The 17,993-nt window shown below is 41.6% G+C and overlaps 1 protein-coding gene across 1 annotated transcript; it reads left to right on the forward strand.

Moving 5' to 3' along the window:
- Positions 1 to 3,936: 3,936 nt before the first annotated feature.
- Shisal2b (shisa like 2B) lies at positions 3,937 to 17,758 on the forward strand. The gene is made up of 3 exons (XM_057789412.1): positions 3,937 to 4,127; positions 7,769 to 7,926; positions 17,625 to 17,758. Exons 1-3 carry the CDS (start codon positions 3,937 to 3,939, stop codon positions 17,756 to 17,758), a joined length of 483 nt encoding a protein of 160 aa, XP_057645395.1.
- The last annotated feature ends 235 nt before the right edge of the window (positions 17,759 to 17,993 follow it).

Raw genomic sequence — 17,993 nt, forward strand, 5'->3', positions numbered from 1 at the left:
GCATCTCCAGGACACTTCATTCAGTTCATTAGGATACTTCACAGTCATAACACCCGAGACATCTTATTTCTAAAGTATCCCCTACTAAGGAATATTCTTTTTATCTTATTCTCCTCACTAAGATTCAAGGAGAGAAATTATATAACTCATGACCTTGGGTGTTTAGCCAGTCACATTGCACTTCCTGTCATAATTTCTGCCAGCGGAGCCTTAGGGCAGTAACCACAAAGCAAGCAATGTCAAGCCAAAGACTTGTTACTAGGTTCAATACAGTATTCTAATCAGTGGTTCTCAACCTGTAGGTCATAACCCACAGGGATTGCCTAAGACCATCAGAAAACACAGATATTTATATTACAATTCATAACGGTAGAAAATTACAATTATAAAGTAGCAACAAAAATAATTTTATAGTTGGAAGTTACCACAATATGAGTAATTTATGAAAGGGTCGCAGCATTAGGAAGGTTGAGAACCACCGTGCTAGGCAAACACTCTACCATTGGCTTATATCACAGGCCTTTCAAAGCATGTTGTTTATTTATTTATTCATTGTGTGTGTGCATGTATTATAGGAGGTCATGGTGGTTGTACCAGGGTGCATGTGCAAAGGTCATAGGAGAACTTTGTAGACCCTCTTGTCTTCTTTCACTTTTGCAATGGCTCTGGGCATTGAATGGAGGTCATTAGACTTGAACAGCAAGTGCTATTACCTGCTGAGTCATCTCCCAACCCTTCTCTCACCTTAAAAGAAAAAAAATAAAAGTAAAAACTTTTTTATTTTGAGACAGAGTCTTGATGAATTGTTCAGGCTAGCCATGAACTTTTAGCCTTTATGCCCAAGACTTAATGAGGGGCATTTCATTCAAGTCACCACCTCCTCCTCCTCCTCCTCCTCCTCATCATCATCATCATCATCATCAGCAGCAGCAGCAGCAGCAGCAATGGGAGTGATATTTGAGATTGAAGCAAGGGACTAGACAATTGCTCTACTATCAACTACATCCACTCCTTCTGTAGTTTGTAACCAGGTCTTGAACCTGTTTCTTAGTCTGGTCTTGAAATCATGAGCCATAGTACTGAGTACAGACTTATGCCACCTTGTCCAGCTGGTATTTTATAAGCTGATCCAAAGGCCTGGTCTTGACACTACCACTTGACACTTCTAATGCTGTGTGTTAAAAGGCTTCTCCTTTGGACTAGTCCCTACTGGGTGGAGTCTGGCAGCTGTGTGTTGTGTATTTTGTCTGTGTCTACAAGATGTGCAGGATAAGATGCTCCCATGATGTTTGTGCTAACTCCAGAGAATCTCCTGACCAATTCTACCACCCTTTCTTCTGCTTCTGTACTAAGTGACTGAACATTCGTTGTCAAAAAGATTCTGCCAGAAAACTCTGTCATCTAAGATTGAGCCCTGGCAGTGCATTCTCTCCTTATTCCATCCTGCCTGGTTCCAAGCTCTGTCCACATGATGCTCATTCTCCATCTTTCCCAAGCTTCTCAAGTTCCCACATGTCAGCTTGTGAGGTCTGACTTCCCTCCTTTAAAGGAGCATGCCCGTTGATTAAGGAGCCTCATTATTTCAACACTTTCCCCTGAAAATGTACTGTATGAGGCAGAAACTGTTTTTTTGTTTGTTTGTTTTGTTTTGTTTTGGTTTTTGAGACGTTTTCTCTGTAGCTTTGGAGCCTGTCCTGGAACTAGGTTTTGTAGACCAGACTGGCTTCAAAATCACAGAGATCCGCCTGCCTCTGCCTCCTGAGTGCTGGGATTAAAGGCGTGCGCCACCACCGCCCAACTGAGGCAGAAACTTCTTGTTGCATCAACAGTCACCAGTCAATCAGCAATGTCACATTCTGAGAGTCCTTACTAATTGATTTTGTTGTGTGAACATCACAGAGTGTATTTGCACAAGCTAAGATTACTATGATGTCACTAGGCAATCAAATTGCATGGGACTCCCTGTACCCCGTGTAAATGTGGTCCATCATTGATCAAAATATTGTGGGACGCCTGTATGTAGTAGAACCCAACTTGAGGGCTGTGGATGCAACTCCGTTGGTGGAGTGTTTGCCTACGTTTCAGGAGGCTCTGTGGTACATGGGGCATGGCAGCGCATACCATATGGAGACAGAGATATCAGAAGGTCAAGGTTACCCTTGATGACATAGCAAGTTCAAAACCCGCTGAGTCCAGTCTCAGAAATAATAAAACAACTTGAAGGCACATACACCAGAAAGGGGCATTTGCTCTTGAGTGACAGGGGTCTCAAGGCACTCAAGAGTAAAAAAGAAATTGACATGGCTCAGGAAAAAACTCAAAGAAAAATCACGAAACCATCGACACTTGTCAAACCCTTGCTTGTTACTCCCTGTGGCTCATTGTCCTCTTTTTATGTTCATTGCTTCCTTTTGCCTTCCTGAGCAAGTGATGGAATTGCAGTTCTGTGAGAGAGACACACCCCTGTCCTAACTAAATTGGATCCACTCTCTGACTGAGTCTGTGGCATACTAGTGCTAGGAATCAGATTTAATTCGGGGGGGAGGGGATCTCATGGGTTCTGGTCATAGATATGACTTACTAAGGGATGGTGGTCTCTGAAAAGGGAAATGGGTGAAGGAAGACTTGCAAGGACTCGGCCCCCTCTGGAGAGCATAGCAATCTTGCAGGGAGAGAGAGTTCAGGTGGTGGGATCAGAGTCCCTAGGGTTCTGGAGGTAGCTGGGGTGCCCACCGTGGTAAGCTTTGCAATTCGCAGGTTGTGGGGTAGACTATTCAGAAGGTATTGGGCTTGGTAGGGAAAAATTTAGTCCTCAAGTCCATGCCGGTCCTGCCTAGCAGAGCTTGAAAACAAAATGGAAAGAATCAAACTGTCTCCAAGTGACTACATTTCAGAGCAGAGCTTGGGAATATTTATAAGAGTTCAAAAATATCCAGCCCACAAACCCATGATGTCTGTCTTCCAATCAAACCCCTGACCAAAGGAATGAAGGAGAAAATGACAAGGAACAATGTTCTGTCCAAGAAATTCTCCGAGCACTAGTCTCTTATTAAGGCTATTGTTATTTTTGTCCTCAAACCCCTCAGTATTGTTTGACATGCTGTAACAAGCACAGTCACTACTGTTACTTCGAAAGACTGAACAGATCACTTAGGAAAAATGAGAGTCATAGGCAAAAGTAGCTCCTGTGCTCCAGGAGTGATTGATTGATTGATTGCAAGTCTCTTTCCCCGATTCCTTACCTTTCTGTCTCTCTTTTTCTCACTTTCTTTTCTGCCACCTCTTGTCTTTCCTCCCTTTTCCACGTAGTCAACGTTGGGGTGCACTGTGTGTTTTAAAAACCCCTACAGTTAGTTTTTTGAGAGAGTGTTTTAACTCGATTTTGAACATCCCATGCCCTCCCTAACGCTAGTCTAAAGCCTTTTTATTCAGCCTGCTCCCGGGCCTGGATCGGTGGTAAATTCAAGTAAAGCCTCTATGCGCCAGGCTCTATTTGCCATGTCACTGGGCCAACAAAGATGACACTTTGAGTGCACCTGTGTAGACTGTACCCATGTCCGCCTCTGCTGTTCCCGCTCAAGAGATCATCTCTTCTCGTATGAAGTGAAGACTACTACAGGCTCTGAATAAAGTGAATGAAAGTGGAGAGGAGTCCACAGAGAGCAAAGAAAACAGTCGGAGGGAGAGGCGGAGGAGGCAGAGGGCCGGGCCACGCAGGGAAAGGGACCACTCAGCGACGAGACCCAGTGGCGAGAGCAGAGCGCTCCAGCACCGCGCGGACAGCGGGAGGCGAGCCGAAGGGGCGCGGAGGCTGAGCGCCCTGCACTCGGACCCCAGATCGCAGGAGGCGCCCAGAGTCGCCTGGGCTTGGGACGCAAAGTCCGGAGCGATCGCACATCGCACGCACCTCGGGGGTCCTACGCACGGCCGCCCGCGATGAGCGAGAGCAGCCGCGTGTGCTCGGGCTACTACAGCCTCAACCGCAGCTTCGTGGAGCCCTTTCAGTGCCCGCGGCACGGCGACGGGGCCGCGCTGCTCTACTGTTGCGGCTTTGCAGACCTCAAGTACTGCTGCAGCGAGCCGGGCAGCTACTTCCCCTACAAGCACAGCTACATGTGGAGCCTCAGGTGGGCAGGGCAGAGGCAGGCTTGGAAGGGCAGGGCGGGACTGGGCAGAGCAGGGCGGGACAGGGCAGGGCACGATGACCCCTCCCGGACTTGGGAAAGTGACCAGTGGAAGATACAAACCGGAATCAGGGCGGTCTCCCAATGCCCACTGTATTCAGGTCCTTGTGCCAAGACGCCAGTCGTCTGAATGGTAACTCTCCAGGGCACCCTGGAGACCAGTGGGAACCCTGTGCATCCCAGCCTACCTCAGAGAGGCTCTACTGACAAGTCTGGGGGTTTTAATTCCTCTTTAGGTGTTTGTTTCTTTGATACATTTGAACCAAAAGGAGGCTTCTGTGTGGAACACGGGTATTAAAGACCAGAGTACTTAAGAGTGTGTGTGTGTGTGTGTGTGTGTGTGTGTGTGTGTGTGTGTGTGTGTGTGTGTTTGCACAGATGCATACGTACAACTGGGCTTTATAACCCATTCTTCTCAGAGGTTTGAACAACGACACCAACCAAGCAGACTGAAGATGGAAGAAAGCTTGAGTTTCTCTGATTACACACGCAGCATGGTCTTTCTGGACACCCCTCCCCTATGCCCACACCGTTTGACCTCTGCTAGATGTCAGGAGGCATTATTTTCAAAGACGTGTCTTTCTTACTTCTTTTTCCTGCAATGGGGGTTTCCTTGTTTCTGTTGGCCCGTATGCAGGTGTTTTCACCATGAAATGCCCCCCCCCAAAGGTAGCAAACCTTCAGATTTTAAAGTGGATTCTTTTCTTTTGTCTACAGAATGAGTGGAAACCTAAGATTATAGGAAAGAACTCCTCCACCACTATTAAGTGTGTGTGTGTGTGTGTGTGTGTGTGTAGACAGAGACAGACAGACACACACACACACTGAGAGAGAACCAGCTAGTGGGAATACAGCAGAGTACGGTACTATTACCCCACCCTCTCATCATGATCCAGAACTTGGCATACATGCCAGATCAACAGCAAACTTATTTTTTGAGGCAATAAAACAAATACTATTTTTCTGTATCACAAACTTTAATAAACTCCCAAAAGGGCTGCCTTCTGAGCATGTTGTTCTTGAGTAGGAGAAAGTTGGCAGAAAATGATGCCAACTTATTCTCCCTGGATTATTTGGGGGAAGAAAGTGATGTACTGCCCTGTCATCTGGGCTTTTCGAGACTAGCTCAGTAATCCGTCTGTGAGCGTTTGAATGACAGAACCACGTTAAGTCAAACACAGTTGGAAACGGTGCCCAGGATCTTCAGATCTCCCATGGTGGCAAGGAGAAGGGGCCATAAAAGCTTCCTAAGGTTTGTGAGAACACAAAGGAAGGAATAGTCTGTTGGGGTCTACTTCATCAGGAAAAAAAAATGGGCAGCTAGCTCAAAGTTAGGGAAATAGAAAACCACGTTAACTAAGGGCATTGTAGTTGGCAACACTGAATCCGGGGTTCCTGTGAATTACTGGGCTCTGAAAACACTGCAGGGAGGGAAATTTATTAGAGCTTCATTTTTCTTCTAGTCTTTGCTCTTCACTGCTAATTTAAAATGCTCCAACTGCGAAAAATATTACAGAAGTCCCTAGCTCTGGAATTGAGATTCCACAGCTCCCAGAGAAAGACAGCCACAGCTACCTCCAGGCCGGTAAAGGTGCTGAGCGGGAGGATGGCCGCATGGTTATGAGAGCAGCTTCACACACTTTCCAATGGCTGGCAAAGCGATTGCTATGGGATGCCAGGAAGAAGACTGAGCCTCCCTTTCCAATCCCTTTCTATCCTTCCCTCCTCTTCTCATCTCCTAAACTCAAAGGGTCTCCTTTAGTAATCTTTTCTAGGACTTTAAGAAAATGAGGCTTATTTGGCAGGACCACTCACGGATGGATGCTGGATAAGGATATGGTGAAATGACTGATTTAGGAGACTCCTGGATTCTCCATCTTTACATGGAAATTTGCAGGCACATATGGAGCCAGGGCACGGAAACAGCATTAACATGCTCTTTAGGTTTCCTCCAAATTGTGTATTCTTGTAAAACAAAAACAACAAAAACAAAAAAAAAAAAAAAACCTTGCATATGGAACATTCATGATGTATATGTTGAATTTCATTAGACTGACAAATTTTAATCTAGTAAATCACTTTTTACTTTGAAAATGATTTTCAACAACTGGGTCTCATTTCAGGAATCCAGATATTCCACCTATCTGCACTGTGTACAAACTAATTCTAAATTGATTACATTCTTATGTGTCTGTGTATAGGAACATGAACTTAACCTCCCTGGCACAGTTTGCAGAAGGCAAGGTACAAGAATTTCTTTCCTAATCCTATTAGAGGAAAGGGCAATCAGCACGGCAACCTCCAAGCTCAAGTACATAACTCTGTTTGGAGTCTGATATAAAATTATCTAGTCATCACTATATACAGGACTGGTTGGGATAGGGTCAATGTCAATAAGCCAAGCTTAAGAATTTGAAACTTTGACTCTATGTTGTTCTATAGCTCAGGAGACGATCTCTTTGTGTGCAACGGTGTTTTATCTCCTTAAGTCAAGGGCGAGAGGAGTGAACAGCCTGTCACCTTCAATACTGTTTTTTCTCTCAGAGCAGTGATGCTCCTGGCTTCCCTGATCAAATTCCCTCTTTTCCTTCCTTTTGCTAAAAGTCATGCTTGCCAGGGGCCTGATCCCTGAAAGAACACAGAAGCCTGAAGACAAGTCAAGAAGATAATGAAGACTCAGATCATTATTTTTCAGTGATGTGCATCCCAAATTGCTACAGCAGATCAATCATGAGTTAATTAGTGTTTACTCTCATCTGTTGACTATTTTCTACAAGCTAAACACACGTAAATACTGAAAGTATTCATGCTATAGGAAAACTGACTGAAGTCGGCTTTAGAACAGCCTAACATCTAATTATGTTGTTTATGCATGACTCAAGAGACGCGTCTGCATACAGTTCAGTATGACACTGCCTTTCCAAATTCCCTCCCTTAGTTAATAGTACTAAGTGCACGGGTCTGATGAAAACTGCTACTTCAGTGTCTAGCCATATGTGTAACCACATAAATGAATGACTCCAAATGAGGTGCAGAGAAATGAAAGGAAAATCTCAGACTTTGAAAGTGAATTTCATATACACTCTGTAAACAGCTTTCTTTTAACCAAACCCTCTTCATTTGCAATGGTTGTGGTTTTGTATACTAACATATGGTGTCTTTCATATATATCTCTAAGAGAAAAGTTTTTTAATCACTGATAAATATGTTTCCTGACTCTTATGGAAGCAAGTATTTTCCTGCTTATCTTTTGCTTGTGAAACTTGTCTGTCTAAGGTGTGGTATTAATTTGATTAACTTGATTTATTGGACTGGGATATTTATGACATTCCTAGAGAATCATACGATCTTTGACCTGTCTCATAGATATCATACAACTTGTAACATACAAATTTTTAAAAGTCCTTAAATGCAATAGACAGAATGTGGCAAGAATTCAAGAGGAAAATATCAATCAATTATTGTCTGTAGTAAGACAGGATTTGCTTATGAATGAGTGAGAGCAAGAATAGAGCATCGACGCCTTTGGTTGAGCTTGAGTGCACAGCGGTTTGGATGACATGACTTCTTTTCTGTTTCCTCAGCATTGGTGCTCTGATTGGACTGGGAATCGCCGCCCTTGTGTTGCTTGCCTTTGTCATCAGTGTCTGTGTCCTCTGCTATTTATTTCTGTACACAAAACCTCAAAGATTAGACAATGGCCTTAAACTCCAGCACCTAGAGGCATCCTCTGCCCTAGAAGGTAACCAAAATCTATTATTTATAATCTGTTACCTGTACCATATCTTAGCTGGGGGACAGAGCACACTGTTAAGACGGAACATTCTTTAAAGATTCCGTTTACAGTGCATCCTTGCCAAGACTTCACGGTGAATCAGCCTTAGGTGATGGCATACTTTAGGGAAATAGTGTTCAAGAAAAACTAGCAGGCTATAAATGCCCTGTGGAAAGCAAGTCAGTGGGCCAGTACATTCACTGGGATATATTTAATTCCATTTTGGTTATCAACACTTATCTTCTTGGAAAAATTACATTTTGACTTTCTGGTGTAACCAAGGTCATCAATCAAGCACATAACACAACAAAATGCCCAGCAGCACACTCTTGTTACTGCACTTTACACGGGTCAGTCAGTGGTCAGACTGGAATCCAGTGTGAGGAATCAAGGGGGCATCAAAAACAATTCAGAGGTTTGCAAAAAAAAAAAAAAACACGAAAAACAAATAGAACATTCTGTTACTGAAAAGCCTGCAAACTAATTAATTCCATTGATGTAGGTATATGTGCACAATGTAACTATAAAGTGGAAAGAAACTTTTATACATAATTTATGGATTGTGTATCTGTCTACTTATTGTTTCAGCTATAAAGCAGTATATAGAAGTCAGTTGTTATCATCATGAAACTACCAAAACTGTGTGTAAACTGATTTCTATTAGTGTATTAGGAAGCACCAGTCATGAATTTTGACATGTGTGTATGCAGTATATATTTTAACGAATATATAGGTAGCAATACATAAATTTAGGATCTACGTTGACATATTTAGAATGGCATATGAATGTTTATTGCTTCCATTTCAAAAGAAAAGGAGAATCTTTCTTAAAATAGGAAGTCTCTGTGTTTTAGCTGAATGATGGGCTCTGTCATATTTATGAAGTACCTGCCCTGTGACCTTATCAAATATGTCACCATCACCATGTGCCTGCATTAGCTATAGTCTCCTCTGGGGAGAAACAGAAGAATCTCCCCAGTCCCTCATGTCCTCTTGTCATAGTCGAGCAGGACAGATCCCTCTGGAGTTCACGTCCCAAAGCGCTGATAACGAGAAGCCAAACTGACAGACTCGGAGCTGAATTTAGTCCAAGTGACTTTGATCCAGCTTCTCCACAAGCACAACCGTGTGGTTGATGGGTGGGTATCACATCATCAGACTGTAAGAGGAATTATTGTCTCATTCGCTTAGATGATTGAATCTAATCATGGTCCTGAATCTTTTCTATGATCAAGAATCACCTGTGGTGGTGGTGGTGGTGGTGGTGGTGGTGGTGGTGGTAACCATGTTAAAAATACAATGTCTCAGCCCCAGCTTTTCAAACAAGTGCCTCTTCTTCCCACTCTTCCTCCTACTTTCCATAGAGAAATCTTGACGAGACTGTTAAAATCTACGCCACCCCTCAAACCCTAATGTTTTCCCAGCCCTCTCAATGGATACAACTCTCCACCGCGATCTTTTGTGACTGGCCTTCTAGCTCTTTCTTTTTCTCATCTCCTTTGCCAAACCACATTGGGTCCTTTGCCATTTTTTGAGATTCTTGATCAGGGCCTTTGCACACGCTGCCGCCATTTTCTCAGACATTTGTGTAACTCGCGGTTCCTTTTACTCTTTCCTGAGAGATCCTTTTCCCAGGAGTTCCTCCTTACCTGCACTCTTCACTTCCCTTCTGCTCTGCCTAGCCAATCCCCCCCACAAAGCATTTATTTACTAGTAACAGAAATTATTATCTATTTACTTACCTACCTGTTATCTATAAATTTTTGATATTTCTGACTAGAGACTAAGTTCCAGCAAATAATTTTTGTCATGTTTGTTCACTATAATATCCCCAGTGCCTCTAATACTTACGCATTTCTTGAAATGAACTGACAAGTCTTCCATCTTTACTGATCCCAGGAATGTATTTTGTGTAACACTGACCAAGAGTGGTCATTGCTGCAGGCATTAGACATACATTGAGTGCGCCTTCTATGGAATTCACTGTGCTAAAATAAAAGTGGTTCTTTTTCCTGGTTTAGCTCAAGGACTATTGCAAAATTTTATTTCCTGTTTGCTATGTGTCCCCAGAAGCATAATTACTGGCATGTCAATTCAGAGTTGGCATGTTTCTTGCTCTTTAGTGGATGAAGCCAGGTAATGCACTTCTTATAAGTTAGATGCGGCTGCTTTCATGCAATGAAATAGCCCCACTTTGCTCCTCACAAAATGTATACATCAAGGTAGCAAGTTAATTTAATAGGACTTTCCTGAGTCTGGCTGTTAGAAAACAGCATACAAAATGCAAAATCACCAGTGCCTTACTGCTGCTTTCAAAGGACGTGATTTTGGTCCTGTGGATTGTTTTTTTCTTATTATTATTAATTATAGTGCAGAGCCCAAAACAAAATAGGTAATCCATATGCTGCTGGGATAGAAAAATGAGTTCCTCTTGAATTGACCCTTTGAAATGATAATTAAATACTGTGCACTTTATTAAATATGAGTGTACCATTCCAGGGTTTTCAACACTTAGTGAGAGATGCAGTTGTTCAAGCTATGGGGAAGACAAGTTAGGGCTGTTACTGCATTTAACGGCAGTACTAAAGATTGGCAACTTAAGGAAATGTTTGTATAATTAATCAGGCTTATAAGTAGTATATCTGAGGAAAACTGACCTGACTGGCTAGAAAGCTTTTCTTTCAACACTGTCTCTTCTTAAAAAATTCCTCCACATTATTTTAGACTAATTTCTTAAAATTATCTGTTATTTTCTAAAATTCTAATTACATATATCCCCCTTCCATTTCCTGCCTCAACCCCTCCCACATACCCTTCTTTAAATTCATACCCTCTGTTTTCATTAGTTTTTTGTACATGTGTACACTTGCACACGCGAGTGTGTGCACACACACACACACGCCTAAATACATAAGTACAACCTACTCAGTCTGTACAATGTTACATGAAGTATGCTTTCAGGGCTGAACATTTGGTATTAGATAATCAATTGGTGTGTTCTTCCCCGGGGAAGACTATTTAGGTTAATTTTTATAATGGAGACTGTTTTCATTACAGGTAATTTGGATGGCCTAGGAGGAACTGTGTTCTTGTACATATTACAATGGATGTAAGACCCTGAATCTTTTCTTTTCCTATAAATGATAATGGTGTAGGTCTAAAATAGGCTAATCATAGATCACACTGCCAGGATTTTGCCTATTTTTATTCCGTCTATTTTTATTTTAAATGTCTACAGCTTAAGGCTTTACAGTCTTTGAACTGATCTTGAAAAGGCAGGTGGGTCTCTTCAGGCCATGGCTGCAGACATTAGTAGCTTAACCTCCATTGTCCACACCATATAGAGCACCCCTCACTGAGCAATTGGTGGGTTTTTAAATTGTGGCTTGCAACTGTTTTCTTCTTTTTAAACTTTTACATTTTGGGTTATGCACATTTCAAACACCAGTATTCAGAAGTCTGTATTGTTTCGCCTCAGATGCTAAGTTGCCAAGCAAAAGATGCCTATGTGAAGATATTCCTAATCACGAGGGCTCATTTCAAGGTTGTGGAAGAGTATTCATGGTCAACGACAGAGCTGTCAGAGGGACAAGATCATAGATCACCACTTCTCAAACGTTTCCATAGTGAAGGTCTTAGAGCCGTAGGAGAAATGAAGTCAAGTTCCAGAGTTCTCAGGGCTAGCGGGGGGAGAGGTCTGCCTTAAAACTTCTGAGCTTCAGCACTTAATCATTTCTCATTTTGCTTGAAAATGTATGGGAATTTTCAGTTGAGTGAAGCTTGCTATCCTCTAATAATGACGTCTGTCTCTCATACCTAAGTAAAATTGCTGCTTCAGGAAGATAAAGCCTGTTCACCCTGAGGCATCGAGTAGGCTTGAGTAGGTCCTGTGGGGGTGATGGGGACCATCAATGCCAGGGACTCTGAGAAGTGCTGTGTCTGATGAACATGAAAGGCGGCCTTAGAACTGTTAGGAAGAACAACACAATTGTATTGTACAGAAATAACAGACACCCTCAAGCTGGTGTTCTGTGGTCACCTTGGAAAGGTGGAAGATAGAAATGAAAAAGAGGAGATGAATTAGCAGTAAGGCCCAGTTAGTTACACAGGTGAAAAACAAAACTGCACATAAAATATCGAGAGAGTAAATTGGGGGGGGGGGGTAAATCACATAACCATTTGTTGTACCCATGAGCAAAATGGGTCTTAGGCTGACTTGAAATGGTTTTGTGTTTCTTCCTAGAAGGTGCTCTTGCTTCCTCAGAAAGAAAAGTTTCTTTCTGTTCATGTTCATTGTAGAAGCACTGGAAATACGGAGAAACCAACAAATGCTCTCAGCATAGAGGTGAAAGGTGTCAGCACTGCAGTGAATATCCTTCAGGGAGGATTTCCTATGTATCACTAGATCACATATAAAGCAAATTGGGAAATAGCAGGACATGGCAGCCTTGTCTGATCCCAGCACTCAGGAGGGTGAGGCAGGATGACTGCAAGTTTGAGGCAAGCCTGGGTTATATGGTGAGAATCTCCCCCCACCATGTGTGTATCTGTCTATCTGTTTCTGTCTCTCTGTCTCTCTATTCCCCCCTCCCCATCCCTTTAAAAAAACCACAATAGTTGTATCTTCTTTGCTATTAAATGAATTCCTGTTATTATTTAATTCATTTAATCCATTTAATTTATTACTTCACAAAGCACCATGACTTTTGCTGTTGATAGAATAAACATTTTTTATATTTCTCTGCAGATTTACTGATTGTAAATACTTTGCTTCATTAGTTTTATCCTTGGTACTTTGTGCATATGTTCCTTTAAACTCTAAAATAGATAGCACTTCCTAAGAACAAAGATACTTCCTCTTGTGTGAACCCTATGCACACATCCGAGTTAACAACCACAACACTAACGCAGCAACATACACTCTGGGGCTTATATTAAAGTTTCCTAATCTCAATAGCTAATTTTTATTATCCTGGATCTGGTCCAAAATTGATTTGTATACTTTTATTTCGTGTTTTCTTTAATCCTCAGCCTTTCTTTTCTTTTATGCCCTTGATAGTTTTGAGGATGAAAAAACAAAGCCAGATATTTTGTGCCGTGTCCCTCAATCTCTGTTTGTCCGTTTTCTCGTGATTGGAGAGAGAGCATACATTTTTACAGGAAGACAAGAAGGTATGGCATCAAAGCACCACAGATGCACACGATCTTGGCTGGCTTGATTAGCAGTGATAGTAGCATGATTACAGTGAGGGATTTGGAATCATGAATATATCCTGTTCCTCTGTGAATTTTCAGCCAGTCACGGAATTTTTGACAACTGTTATTACGATGACACTTATAAGTGGTAATTTTCCAACTTCTTACAGCTTTTAAATGTATTATTTCACTGCTCCCCAGTTTATTTATCTTAGTTCTTTGTGCCACTGACACAGAATAGTTAGACTGTATAATTTATAAAGAAAAGAAGTTAATCTTCACAGTTCCGGAGGCTGGGAAGTTTAAGGTCAAGATGGCTGTGTATTGAGCACTGAGTGAGAGCCGATGTCTGCTTCTCAGACAGTGAGCGCCATGATGTGGCGTCTTCTTGTGGAACAAAGAGAGAATGGGCAAAAAGAAGCTGGCTGGTTCCCTCCAGTCCTTTTGTAGGATTGCTACTTCACACAAAAGAACAGAACTCTGGTGGTTTAATCACCTCCTAAGTTCCTCAGTTCTTAATAGCATAACTTGCTAGTTTGAAGTCATGTGCCTTTTAGAGGAACACATGCGTTCTAGCCATAAGGTTGCTGATTCATTTGAATGTCAGCATGGATTTGTGCATTTTAAAATATTATTGTTGTTGTTTATTTTGATCCATCTTACATTTGGTCAGTGGATATTTGGATTTTGGGGTGTATATATGTGTATAATATATGCACATTGCATGCAGAAGCCAGAGGTAGGCATTGAGTGCCCTGCTGTACCAGGTTCTGTCTTCGTTGGATCATGGTTTGTCACTGAGGCTGGAGCCAGGCTGATGGCCAGAAAGCTCAAGTGATCCTTTAGGGCCATCCACACTCTATAGTGCTGGGATCACAGGCATCCACAGAACCTTGGCTTTCTACATGAAGGCTGGGATCCAAACTCACATCCTCATGATAGCCTTGAGAGCACTCCTAACCACTGAGCCATCTCTCTCGCCATTGAACAAACTCCTTCAAACTGTTTCCCATGCCCGCTTGAAATCTGTCCATTATTTTGGGAGTACTTTTTTGTTCTCCAGGACATTCATTACCTTCCCTTTTCCAACACTGGAACCTACCATTTCTTTAAGAAGAAGCCTGACTCATTTCAGGTGGTAACAGTGTTCATAGTCAAGCAGGGATACACCATATTTAATTAGCTTACTGACTTTCACTTCCACCACTCTCTTACAGATACACTGAACACCTGTTTTCCTCCCATAATCCTTAGCAGTGGAGTACCTAATCTGAGTGTGCACACATATTAAAAGATGGGTATACTTTCTACCTACCTTCCATAAAATTACTATTTTACACTTACTTGCTTTTCCACAGTCTCTGTGGCTTTGGGTATTATTAAAGATATCTATTTTACTGATTTTATAAAGAATAGTATTTTTCTGTTTTTTTTTTTTTATATTGTTGCTTTGTTTTTTGAGACAGGGTTTCTCTGTGTAGCCCTGGCTGTCTTGGAACTTGCTGTATAGACCGGGCTGGCCTCAAACTCACAGAGATCCACCTGCCTCTGCCTCCTGAATGCTAAGATTAAAGATTTAAGGAGAACACTACTATTGTCCAGCAAAGAATGGTATTTTATTTCAAATGTATCTAATCAGACAATTTCATGTTTGCCAATTTTTGGGGCACACTGCCTAATTTTCATACATTTTTTTCTATGAGGGTATTCACTCTTTCATAGATACCGCAGGTTTTTTCTGCTATATTTATACATGTATGTGTATTTAAAATTTTAATAAGGCTACAGAAGCGAAGTAGGGAATCTGCTTATATTTCCAAATGAGTCAGTTGCCCAAATATATCTCTCTAATGTCAACCTAAATGGTCACTTATCATAAATTGTTGTATATACCCAGGTCTGTTTTTAGACTGTATTCTGTTAAATTATTCTGATTATTCTTAAATTATGATTGATTTAAAATTATTGCTGTCATATTATTTTAATGTTAAGTCAAGAATCCATGTCTTCCCTTCTATTCCTCTCTTCCTCCATCCCTCCCTCCCTCCCTCCCTCCCTCCCACCCTTCTTCCTTCCTTCTTTCCTTCCTTCCTTCCTTCCTTCCTTCCTTCCTTCCTTCCTTCCTTCCACCAAGCTTCTGTTAAGAACGTCTTGGCTTTTCGTATGTAATGCTTAAGTTTCCAAATGAACTTTTAAATCACACTCTAAAATTTTGAAACAGTCCAGTGATATTTTGATGGTTTTATAGTAAATTTATAGATACGTTTGGGAGCCACTTTACTAAATACCTAATAATGAGGAACAAATGCTCAAAACTCATTAAGTTGGACTGCTGACGCTATTCAATAATACTTTATCAAACAAAAGCTTTTAAAGAATTCATTGTGTTATTAGTGGACAATGACATAATTCGGATTCACTAGCATAAAAAGCCACTCAGGAAGTCTCTTGGAAAGAGAAATAATCAATGGACAAAGTTCCTTGATCATGGCCTGCAGCTGAAACTATTTAAAAAAAAAAAAATCAAACCCAACACTACAGAATGACTTGGGGCTGTAGATCTAAGATTGTTTCCTAAAGCTAACAAGCCAGACCAGCAGCTGGGAGCTGCTTAGAGCTCCAGGACAGCCCAGCAGCTAGGGTAAGCTGGATTGGAGAAGGGCTGGGAAGCTTTACCATAGTTCTGCCAGGTAGCCAGGGGACAGAGACCTGCGGGGGTCCCCAGTATTCTTTTTCTGTTCTGAAGTGAACCCAAGTTCACAATTACATGATAAGCTGGTCCCCGAGGACCAGCTCTGAAACAAACACAAGGTTAACAGCTATCAGAGCACATGTTTGGCAGAGATGCAATGGAGGACAGGCAGAATGTTTTGTTTGATGAACTGGATTTAAATTTGCCAAAGGTCAAAGCCTTAAGTGTCAGTGTGTGATGTTCAGGGCTGAAGGAAGGCTAAGATTGACATACAGTAGTCAGACTAAAACGAAATAAGGATGGGAACATGAAAGCCAGGCAGCAGGAATGGAAGAAGAACTATGATGGTGGCTCTTGGCAATTTATACTCAACTAACGAAATAGGAATTAAATAAGAAAAACTCTCCACGTGTAACAAATCCTTGGCAGTTCAACGGCATTACAGATTTATTACTTGAGATCAAATCCATGTTGCGACCTGTGATGGAAGGCTTTATCCCTATGTGGCTGGATAAGAAAGTAGTCTCTGTGAAAGGAAAACTAGAGAAATCAGGTTGCTGAGGTGGGTCCTTCTATTAAAATGGTCCTAGGAAGATGTTAGGGGACTCTGTCATCACTGGGGCTCTAGTTGCTATTTTTCTGTATCTCCAGTTACATGAAGCTGCTGGAGGGAAATCCATTGACAGTGGTCTTGGATTTTTAGCAGAGTAAATTCTGGAGTGTTCTAGTGTTTACAACCAATCTTTTCTTATTTGACTAGGAAATTGCTTTGTTAGGGGTAATCACTTTGGTTTTAGAAGCCAGCCTAGGAAATTGTCTTGATGAGCTAACATGTTTAGAAGGATCTGGAAGCCAAGTAAATAATGAGCCAGGGCTGGGGAATAAGGACTTTTGCAAGTGCTAAGGGTGAAGAATTTTTGACACGTGGAATGTATTTTGAGAGCGTGTAAAGCTCAGGGAGCGGTAGGCCATTCTGACGAATTCTTCTAGCTTTTGCCACAGAAATGCATAATGGAAACCAAACTTGCCAGAAGAGAGACAAGTTAGAGCATACAAATTATTAGTTTAGAAAATAACACCTGGAAGATTTCCCTATGCTCTAAAAGCCACAAAGCCTGCTTGTGATGAAGTAGGGGGAGAAGGCCTTGAAAACGTAATTCAAATTTTATGAATTTAAATATGTGAGCATCACTTAGGAAACATGTAGGAGTCAATAGACCCACACTAGGCTTTAAGTTTTCAGAACCCCCACCCACAGACTAACAGTCCACTTCTCCTTGGTTAGCCCAAATGCTGGTTAGTGAAGACCACATGCCCAGCCCTTGCTTATTATGGATTTCTGTGCAGTGTGTGAATTGGACTCTGGCGTGAACTCACATCCAAATTGCTTATGGTGGCAAAACCTTCAGCTTCTTGAAATCATCATAGTTAGCTTTAATGCAGTTTATTGTGTTTATGTCAGGTAGGAATAGTCACACTTTCATTAAGTGACCCTGAAATTGTTAGCTCCTTACAGAATGTGTGCTTTCTCGTGGAGGCATGGAAGAAAGAACCTGGAAGTGAAATTCAGGCTCCTGTGACTGAGTGATCTCCCTTTGCTTTTAGGATGAATGGCTCAAAACCATCCCGAATGGAGTTGGTTCTCCCTCATCCATACAGTATTTTCAGAACTTTCTATTTCTGATACTGTTACAACAATTCAAGCACAAACGCTGAAAAGACAAATTCTCTGTCATAAGCTTGACTAATTATTTCATCTGGTCTTGTGTATTTGCAGGCAACTTAAATAGAAAAACCAAAGGCCTCATTTCAAATGCAGCATCAAATTCAACAAATGAAACAGTCTATGAAGCTGACGATGGAACTCAAGGAAAGACAATGGATACAACACAAATCAATATTGCCCATTAGCTAAACTCCCTGTTTTAAGAGCTTACTGGAGAGATGGAGCCTTAAGAATAAAGAATGCATTTTATTTTATTTTATACTGTCTATACTGCTTGAGCTATCCTGGGACTTTCTATGTAGACTAAGCTCGCAAACTCACAGAGATCCTCCTGCCTCTGCCTTCTGAGTACTGGGCTTATATACCTTCATATAAGTTAATAGTCAGTGGCAAAGATATCATTGTATTACCTGTAAATGG

The sequence above is a fragment of the Chionomys nivalis genome, chromosome 15, assembly GCF_950005125.1.
Source record: "Chionomys nivalis chromosome 15, mChiNiv1.1, whole genome shotgun sequence".
NCBI classification, from domain to species: Eukaryota; Metazoa; Chordata; class Mammalia; order Rodentia; family Cricetidae; genus Chionomys; species Chionomys nivalis.